Source organism: Oncorhynchus gorbuscha, linkage group LG04, assembly GCF_021184085.1.
Source record: "Oncorhynchus gorbuscha isolate QuinsamMale2020 ecotype Even-year linkage group LG04, OgorEven_v1.0, whole genome shotgun sequence".
Classification (NCBI taxonomy): Eukaryota; Metazoa; Chordata; class Actinopteri; order Salmoniformes; family Salmonidae; genus Oncorhynchus; species Oncorhynchus gorbuscha.
In genome coordinates this window covers 67,710,893-67,721,575 of record NC_060176.1, presented here as the reverse complement: position 1 = coordinate 67,721,575, position 10,683 = coordinate 67,710,893, and the positions used below count along the sequence as shown (strand labels likewise).

At 40.9% G+C, this 10,683-nt stretch overlaps 1 protein-coding gene across 2 annotated transcripts; it reads right to left on the bottom strand.

Moving 5' to 3' along the window:
• Positions 1–104: 104 nt before the first annotated feature.
• Positions 105–10,630, bottom strand: LOC124034570 (endosome-associated-trafficking regulator 1-like). Of its 2 annotated transcripts, none has more exons than XM_046347934.1 (5): positions 10,406–10,630; positions 9,818–9,921; positions 9,187–9,615; positions 882–1,021; positions 105–693 (listed from the first exon to the last, which is right to left on the bottom strand). In XM_046347934.1, exons 2-5 carry the CDS (start codon positions 9,893–9,895, stop codon positions 603–605), a joined length of 738 nt encoding a protein of 245 aa, XP_046203890.1. In that variant the 5' UTR covers positions 9,896–9,921; positions 10,406–10,630; the 3' UTR covers positions 105–602. The 2 variants fall into 2 exon arrangements, with proteins under 2 accessions (XP_046203890.1, XP_046203891.1); XM_046347935.1 differs by lacking the exons at positions 105–693; positions 882–1,021 and adding exons at positions 6,374–6,777; positions 7,020–7,093.
• Positions 10,631–10,683: the final 53 nt, after the last annotated feature.

The following is a 10,683-nucleotide window of genomic DNA, read 5'->3' as shown; positions in this document are numbered from 1 at the left end:
CAATGAAATGAATGCCAAATGTCCACTTGACCTAGTATAATAATGTATTTACATATGATTTAATACTGTAATACCAGTACAATTAACAACTATCAAAGACACTCATTACTAACCAGACTGACAGTCTTAGCAAAAGTGGATACAATACCATTTCTGGTTAAAAAATGTAGTGGTATCAGCAGTTGGAAAACTTAGCAAGCAATTAACTGACAAGTAGCTACAGGAAGTATCCTGATAATTCCTACTACGAATAGTAGGACTACGTTCAAGCAAAGATTGTGGAACATACGCAGTGTAAAATGTGTAAACAATGCTCACAAAATAATACACAAACAACTTTGAGTCACAGTCATATTTGCCTCAGCTTTAAATACAGCTGTTAGCATATTGTTTTCAAATGGCCTCTTAAAGTGGTTCAAAACTAAACATTTTATTAAGTACAAGTAAAAAAAAGCAATATCTCTTATTTTGTCACAAATCAGTGCACACACTACAACTTTAGATTATCTGGGAATGTTGAGTGACAATGAAACGCCATAATTGTTTTCCAGTTTCTTGATGGATGGACCTAGATCTCAATTCTATAGCCTCCTTAAACCCCATCAGCCTTCATTGTGAATCTCAGATATGTTGTCAATGGACTGCAGCAGTTGAGATACCAGACAAAGAGTTTCTGCTCCTGTAAGTAATTTCCTGTGGACAGAATCAAACCGAAAGCCTGGTCATAGAACTTGGAGCAAATACCACAATGTTTAATTATGGTTAGAAAACACTATGAACTGAACTTGCACGTTGCATTTTACCAAATACCCACACAATCAATATGAGGAACTGTGTATTCACATCTGTATGTAGATGACACTATGGAAGAGAAACCTTACTTGATGGAAGTCTCAGCATTGAGTGCTGCTTTGTTAAGGTACTCCGAGGCCACTTGCGCGTTATGTTTCATTGTATTTAAGGCAGCTGTCTCTCTAGCTCGAAGTCTCTCATTCTCATACCGGCACCCCTCTACTTGGCCCTGCAATATAAAGAGTATCACATCATGCAACAGTGTTTCCTCTAGGATTTTTTTTCAGCAGTGGTGGCAAGGGTTGCGCTACTAGCATTAGCACAATGTCATGCTAGCTGTTTCCATAGATACACTTCCAGTCATTGAGCCAACAACTATCCATTTGAATGTCTGTCTCGGGCAAAAAATAATAATAATAATAATAATAATAATAATAATAATACACACATACATCCATACATACACTGAGTGGACAAAGCATTAGGAACATTTTCCTAATATGGAGTTGCACCCCCTTTTGCCTTCCGAACAGCTTTAAATTGTGGGGAATGGACTCTACAAGGATGCTGGCCCACATTGACTTCAATGCTTCCCACAGTTGTATCAAGTTGGCTGAATGTCCTTTGGGTAGTGTACCATTCTTGAAACACAGGGCAAACTGTTAGTGTGAAAAACCCAGCAGCATTGCAGTTCTTGACACACTCAAACCGGTACGCATGGTACCTACAACCATACCCCGTTGAAAAGGCACTTAAATATTTTGTCTTGCCCACTCAACCTCTGCATGGCACACATACACAATCCATGTCTCAATTGTCTCAAGCTTAAAAATCCTTCTTCAACCTGTCCGCTCCCCTTCATCTACACCAATTTACGTGATTTAACAAGTGACATCAATAAGGGATCATATCTATCACCTGGTCAGTCTATGCCAAGGAAAGAGCAGGTGTTCCTAATGTTGCGTACACTCAGTATGTATGCATGTACACTATCGTTCAAAAGTTTAGGGTCACTTAGAAATGTCCTTGTTTTTGAAAGACAAGCTAATTTGTTGTACATTAAAATAACATCAAATTGATCAGAAATACAGTGTAGCCATTGTTAATGTTGTAAATTACTATTGTAGCTGGAAACGGCAGATTTGTTTTATGTAATATCTACATAGGTGTACACAGGCCCATAATCAGCAACCATCACTCCTGTGTTCCAATGGGATGTTGTGTTAGCTCATCCAAATTGATCATTTTAAAAGGATAATTGATCATAAAAAAATCCTTTTGCAATTATGTTAGCACAACTGAAAACTGTTGTTCTGATTAAAGAATGGCCTTCTTTAGACTAGTTGAGTATCTGGAGCATCAGCATTTGTGGGTTCGATTACAGGGTCAAAATGGCCAGAAACAAAGAATTTCTTCTGAAACTCGTCAGTCTATTCTTGTTCTTAGAAATGAAGGCTATTCCATGTGAGAAATTGCCAAGAAACTGAAGATCTTATACAATACTGTGTACTACTCCCTTCACAGAACAGCGCAAACTGGCCCTAACCAGTATAGAAAGAGGAGTGGGAGCCCCGGTGCACACCTGAGCAAGAGGACAAGTATATTAGAGTGTCTAGTTTGAGAAACAGACGCCTCACAAGTACTCAACTGGCAGCTTCTTTAAAATAGTACCCGCAAAACACCAGTCTCAATGTCAACAGTGAAGAGGTGACTCCGAGATGCTGGCCTTCTACGCAGAGTTGCAAAGAAAATGCCATATCTCAGACTGGCCAACAAAAAGAAAAGATTAAGATGGGCAAAAGAACACAGACACTGGACAGAGGAAGACTGGAAAAAAAGTGTTATGGATAGACAAAGTTTGAGGTGTTCGGATCACAAAAAACATTTGTGAGACGAAAAAAAGGAAAAGATGCAGGAGGAGTGCTTGACGCCTTCTGTCAAGCATGGTGGAGGCAATGTGACCGTCTGGGGGTGCTGTTGTGGTGGTAAAGTGGGAGATTTGTACAAGGTAAAAAGGATCTTGAAGAAGGAAGGTAATCCCTCCATTTTGCAACACCATGCAATACCCTGTGGACGGCGCTTAATTGGAGCCAATTTCCAACTACAGCAGGACAATGACCCAAAGCACAGCTCCAAACTATGCAACAAATATTTAGGGAAGAAGCATTCAGCTGGTGTTCTGTCTATAATGGAGTGGCCAGCATAGTCACCTGATCTCAACCCTATTGAGCTGCACTTAGAAAGGACATTTAAGTGACTCCAAACTTTTGAACGGTAGTATATACAGTATGTATATATTCTTTTAAATACTGTTTTTTTTTGCTGCGTTGGCCACCTCTGCTAAATTAATATAGGGGAAACACTGTGCAAACATATGTCAATGGAGCTAATCATGCAGTAACACCAGTAAGAGTCAAACCTGTAATTGATGAAGCTCCTGTTTGAGTTTTGAAACAATGTTTTCAGCCTTCACTGCTCGTTTCTGTCAAGAAGGAAATGTCCAAGTAATGAATAAGACTTCATTTCAACACACTTCTATTTAGTAACTAATTATGACATTTCCTTGTAATCTTAGTGAGCTATTCATTGCATTTAGAAAGTATTCAGACCACTTTACTTTTTCCACATGTTGTTATAGCCTTATTCTAAAATTTATTAAATGTATTTCATCGATCTACACACACACAATACCCCATAATGACAAAGTGAAACAGGTTTTTAGAATTTTTAGCATATTTATTAAATAAAAAAACAAACCTTATTTACAGTTGTCTTAAGTTTACATACACTTAGGTTGGAATCATTAACACTCGTTTTTCAACCAATCCACAAATTTCTTGTTAACAAACTATAGTTTTTGCAAATCAGTTAGGACATCTACTTTGTGCATGACACAAGTCATTTTTCCAACAATTGTTTACAGACATATTATTTCACTTATAATTCACTATCACAACTCCAGTGGGTCAGAAGTTTACATACACTAAGTTGACTGCCTTTAAACAGCTTGGAAAATTCCAGAAAATGATGGCATGGCTTTAGAAGCTTCTGAAATGCTAATTGACATCATTTGAGTCAATTGGAGGTGTACCTGTGGATGTATTTCAAGGCTTACCTTCAAACTCAGTGCCTCTTTGCTTGACACCATGGGAAAATCAAAAGAAATCAGCCAAGACCTCAGAAAAAGTATTGTAGACGTCCACAAGTCTGGTTCATCCTTGGGAGCAATTTCCAAACGCCTGAAGGTACCACTTTCTTCTGTACAAACAATAGTACGCAAGTATAAACACCATGGGACCACGCAGCCGTCAAACCACTCAGGAAGGAAACACATTGTCTCCTAGAGATGAACGTACTTTGGTGCGAAAATTGCAAATCAATCCCAGAACAACAGCAAAGGACCTTGTGAAGATGCTGGAGGAAACAGGTACAAAAGTATTTACATCCACAGTAAAATGAGTCCTATATCAACATAACCGGAAAGGCCGCTCGGCAAGGAAGAAGCCACTGCTCCAAAACCGCCATAAAAAAGCCAGACTACGGTTTGCAACTGCACATGGGGACAAAAATCATACTTTTTGGAGAAATGTCCTCTGTTCTGATGAAACAAAAATAGAACTGTTTGACCATAATGACCATTATGTTTGGAGGAAAAAGGGGGAGGCTTGCAACCCGAAGAACACCATCCCAACCGTGAAGCACGGGGGTGACAGCATCATGTTGTGGGGGTGCTTTGCTGCAGGAGGGACTGGTGCACTTCACAAAATAGATGGCATCATGAGGTCGGAAAATTATGTAGATATATTGAAGCAACATCTCAAGACATCCGTCATGAAGTTAAAACTTGGTCGCAAATGAGTCTTCCAAATGGACAATGACCCCAAGCATACTTCCAAAGTTGTGGCAAAATGGCTTAAGGACAACAAAGTCAAGGTATTGGAGTGGCCATTACAAAGCCCTGACCTCAGTCCTATAGAAAGTGTGGGCAGAACTGAAAAAGCGTGTGCGAGCAAGGAGGCCTACAAACCTGACTCAGTTACACCAGTTCTGTCAGGAGGAATGGGCCAAAATGCAAAAAACTTATTGTGGGAAGCTTGTGGAAGGCTACCTGAAATGTTTGACCCAAGTTAAACAATTTAAAGGCAATGCTACCAAATACTAATTGAGTGTGTAAACTTCTGACCAACTGGGAATGTGATAAAAGAAAAAAGCTGCAATAAATCATTCTCTACTATTATTCTGACATTTCACATTCTTAAAATAAGTGGTGATCCTAACTGACCTAAGACATGGCATTTTTACTAGGATTAAATGTCAAGAATTGTGAAAAACTGAGTTTAAACGTATTTGGCTAAGGTGTATGTAAACTTCCGACTTCAACTGTACATAAGTATTCAGAACCTTTTGAGACCCTTTGCTATCAAATTAAATTGATTGGACATGATTTGGAAAGGCACATACCGGTCTATAGAAGGTCCCACAGTTGGCAGTGCATGTCAGAGCAAAAAACAAACCATGAGATTGAAGGAATTGACCGTAGAGCTCCGAGACAGGATTGTGTCTAGGCATAGATCTGGGGAAGAGTACCAAAAAATGTCTGCAGCATTGAAGATCCCCAAGAACACAGTGTCCATCATTCTTAAATGGAAGAAGTTTAGAACCACCAAGATTATTCCTAGAGCTGGCCACTTGGCCAAACTGAGCAATCGGGGGAGAATGGTCTTGGTCAGGGAGGTGACCAAGAACCCAATGGTCACTCTGACAGAGCTCCAGTGTTCCTCTGTAGAGATGGGAGAACATTCCAGAAGGACAACCATCTCTGCAGCACTCCACCAATCAGGCCTTTATGGTAGTGGCCAGACAGAAGCCACTCCTCAATAAAAAACACATGGCAGCCAGCCCAGTTCCTGTGTGGAGATGGGAGAACCTTCTAGGAAAACCATCTCTACCAATCAGACGGAAGTCACTCCTCAGTAAAAGGCACATGACAGCCCGCTTGGAGTTTGCCAAAAGGCACCTAAAGACTCTCAGACTATGAGAAACAAGATTATCTGGTCTGATGAAACCAAGATTAAACTCTTTGGCCTGAATGCCAAGCATCACGCCTGGAGGAAATCTGGCACCATCCCTACGGTGAAGCATGGTGGTGGCAGCATCATGCTGTGGAGATGTTTTTCAGCAGCAGAGACTGGGAGACTAATCAGGATCAAGTGAAAGATGAACTGAACAAAGTACAGAGAGATCTTTGATGAAAACATGCTCCAGAGCGCTCAGGACCTCAGACTGGGGTGAACGTTAACCTTGCCACAGGACAACAACCCTAAACACAAGGACAAGACAACGCAGGAGTGGCTTCAGGACATGTCTCTGAATGTCTTGGAGTGGCCCAGCCAGAGCCCGGATTTGAACCCGATTGAACATCTCTGGAGAGACCTGATAATAGCAATGCATCGACGCTCCCCATCCAATCTGACAGAGCTTGAGAGGATCTGCAGAGAAGAATGGGAGAAACTCCCAAATACAGGTGTCAAGCTTGTAGCATCATACCCAAGAAGACTCTAGGCTGTAATCACTGCCAACGGTGCTTCAGCAAAGTACTGAGTAAAGGGTCTGAAAACTTATGTAAATGTGATAAGTTTTTATTTTTAATACATTTGAAAAAATATATGCTTTGTCAGTATAGGGCATTGTCTGTAGATTGAGGAGGAAAAAAACAATTGAATCAATTTTAGAATAAGGCTGTAACATAACAAAATGTGGGAAAAGTCAAGGGGTCTCAATACTTTCCGAATGCACAGTATTTCACATCTTCTAGATGATCAGTGAACAAAACATATTCTTAAATCCTTGATAAACTGATGAAGTAGGAGAAAGAGGGACAGGTGCATACGGTCATTAACTGCAGGTTCTGCTCTACGGAGTGGACCATGGTCTCTAAAGCATGAGCCTCCCTCTCCCCCTGCACTCTTCTCTTGTGCAACTCATCTGTGAGGTGTCGAATGGGTCAGTCAGACATGATGATGAGCATAGGTTAAACATTCATTAAATAGCATGAACATGTATATTTAAGATGTCAATTGTACACATCTAAAGAGTGATATTCAAAGCCTTACTCCCATGCCATAACATAACATAATATTATACAGGCTTTAACACCATCCCCTAAATCCCTCTCACACTCCAGCAAGGTCTGTTCTCAGCAGACCATATCACTTCTGTCCACCTACCTTTGATCATCCTTCTCAGACTTTTTCACAAGATATTTAATATTATTCCTGAGCTGCGTATTTTCCTCCCTCAGCTTTAAAAGAGAAACAGAAAATACAAAATAAAGGACTTGTGGCCAATCACATGGGGGGTATACTACAAAGTAGGACCCGTGAGTTAGCCAGCTAACTTTGCTAAAACAACCATTGATAAGCAGCCTCAGTTCCACTTTAATAACTCTACCTACATGTACAGTCGTGGCCAAAAGTTTTGAGAATGACAAATATTAATTTTCAGTCTGCTGCCTCAGTTTGTATGATGGCAATTTGCATATACTCCAGAATGTTATGAAGAGTGATCAGATGAATTGCAATTAATTGCAAAGTCCCTCTTTGCCATGCAAATGAACTGAACTCCAAAAACGTTTCCACTGCATTACAGCCCTGCCACAAAAGGACTAGGTGACATCATGTCAGTGATTCTCTCGTTAACACCGGTGTGAGTGTTGAAGAGGACAAGGCTGGAGATTTCTCTGTCATGCTGATTGAGTTCGAATAACAGACTGGAAGCTTCAAAAGGAGGGTGGTGCTTAGAATCATTGTTCTTCCTCTGTCAACCATGGTTACCTGCAAGGAAACACGTGCCATCATCATTGCTTTGCACAAAATGGCTTCATAGGCAAGGATATTGCTGTGGGTAAGATTGCACCTAAATTAACCATTTATCAGATCATCAAGAACTTCAAGTAAAGCGGTTCAATTGTTTTGAAGTAGGCTTCAGGGCACCCAAGAAAGTCCAGCAAGCACCAGGACCGTCTCCTAAAGTTGATTCAGCTGCGGGATCGGGGCACCACCAGTACAGAGCTTGCTCAGGAATGGCAGCAGGCAGGTGTGAGTACATCTGCACGCACAGTGAGACGAAGACTTCTGGAGGATGGCCTGGTGTCAAGAAGGGCAGCAAAGAAGCCTCTTCTCTCCAGGAAAAACATCAGGGACAGACTGATATTCTGCAAAAGGTACAGGGATTGGATGCTGAGGACTGGGATAAAGTCATTTTCTCTGATTCCCCTTTCCTATTGTTTGGGGCATCCGGAAAAAAACTTGTCCGGAGAAGACAAGATGAGCGCCACCATCAGTCCTGTGTCATGCCAACAGTAAAGCATCCTGAGAGAATTCATGTGTGGGTTGCTTCTCAGCCAAGGGAGTGGGCTAACTCACAATTTTGCCTAAGAACACAGCCATGAATAAGGAATGGTACCAACACATCCTCAGAGAGCAACTTCTCTCAACCATCCAGGAAGAGTTTGGTGACAAACAATGCCTTTTCCAGCATGATTGAGCACCTTGCCATAAGGCAAAAGTGATAACTAAGTGTCTCGGGGAACAAAACATCGATATTTTGGGTCCATGGCCAGGAAACTCCCCAGATCTTAATCCCATTGAGAACTTGTGGTCAATCCTCAAGAGGCGGGTGGACAAACAAAACCCCACAAATTCTGACAAACTCCAAGCATTGATTATGCAAGAATGGGCTGCCATCAGTCAGGATGTGGCTCAGAAGTTAATTGACAGCATGCCAGGGTGGATTTCAGAGGTCTTGAAAAAGAAGGGTCAACACTGCAAATATTGATTCTTTGCATCAACTTCATCTAATTGTCAATAAAAGCCTGACACTTATGAAATGCTTGTAATTATACTTCAGTATTCCATAGTAACATCTGACGAAAATATCTGAAGACACTGAAGCAGCAAACTTCGTGGAAATTAATATTTGTGTCTATCTCAACTTTTGGTCACGACTGTACATATTACCACTTACCTCGACTAACCGGTGCCCCTGCACATTGACTCTGTACCACTACCCCTTGTATATAGCTTCATTATTGTTATTTTACTGCTGCTCTTTAATTATTGCTTAAGGGCTTGTAAGTTAGGATTTCACTAACTACACCCGTTGTATTTGGCACATGTCACAAATAAATGTTGATTTGATAAAATAACTGACTTTTCTTGCATTTGTGATTATGTTTGAGTCAATTAGACCATGCTCATTTCAAGCTTATGTTCCAAAAAAAATGTAAAGTTATTTTAGAAAATTTTGGCAACTTAGCTGACTAACTAATTGATACCCATATGACACCCAGTTTGAAGGGAAGTGCATCTGTAAGCAAAGAGATACGAAAATAACCTTTTGTTGACCCCTATGGCCATTCTCTGTACTACTCTTCTTGGTCTTGTAGGAGAGCTCTGCCATGGATGTTTCGTCATCTCCCTCATAGTTCACTGGTGCACTCCTGTACTGGGGGGCCTTTGGTGAGAATTCTTCATCCACCTGCCATACAGATAAGGAAGTATCCTCTTCTTCCTCGGTGCACAGGGAAGATTGACCAGAGCATGTGCTGCTGTCTGCTGCTGCAGTGCCACACAGTCTAAATTCATGTGCCTCCTCAATGGCTGATGGCTGGTAACTCCCAGCCCACTCCTTTGTCTCATTGTCCAGAGACTGAGGAAACGGTGCGGGGTCTACATAAAAGTGACCCTGGAAGTCTTGATCAAAGCTCTTAGGGCCTGGGATAGTATATTCCCCCTCTGCCAGGAATGTGCTCCCATATGCCTCCTATAACACAAAATACAATAGTAAGAATGTAGGTCACCTTCACATAAAAATGACATCAAAAGTAATAATCTGACCATCTTTTCAGACTTTGATTATTATGCTGTGACATTTTTCATGACAAAACACCAAATTACTTGCATATGCTTTAAAAGTTCATCTCTGGGATTGAATGGAACACTGGTTCATTTAAAATTATCAGCACCTTTCGCGTTGGGTACTTCTCATCTGAATCCTCTTGGTTTTTACTGCGGATTAACTCTTTGAAGGAAAAGGGATTCATATCATCACCATCTTCTCAGACTTCATCTATGAAATAAGACATATCGTTACATATTTGGATGATAGTAATTTTCAAACTGTCTAGTTGTCATTATTGGAGAAATACAAGAGTTGGACGATGTGTGGGGGCCAATGCCCCTACTCCAAGTGCCATGTGATTTGTAATGACCTGAGTCCAGAATGTCTCACTAAATGACAGCACCGTGCCAGAGTACTTTTACCAGGGGGAGGCGTGCCCCCTACTGGCCATCCAACACCATGCCAGCAGCATGATTTCAAACAACCACCTAGGCCAAACAGCAGATTTTAAACCTAACACTAATAACACACGCTGATCACTCTTCGATGGCGTTGAATAGATGTGCCCCTGCCTTAGATAGATGGGATGTGTGTTGTCTCATACAATGATGTGAATATTATTAAGTAGCCTATGTCATCTGGTCACTGATCAACTAACTACTATAGCTAGCTTAGTATCTATACTGGATTTGCTATGGAATTAACAACTTACCATCTTCAATTATAAGAGCTTTTGCAGATGTTTTATGCTTTGCCATGTTGATGGTTAACCATTCAATCGGCGATGGAATGGTAGCTAGCTAGAACAGAAAGCTAGCGTTAGCTAGGTTGCGAAAAACAGAAGTGTGACACGGTCCATTTGATTATTAACTCCCGAAATAATGTAGCCACTTGCTAATAACTCGATGAGGAAAAAATGACTTGTCCTAAGAATGGTAAATGACATGGTCCACAACAAATGTGTACATCCATGCAGCAAACCTCAGCTAG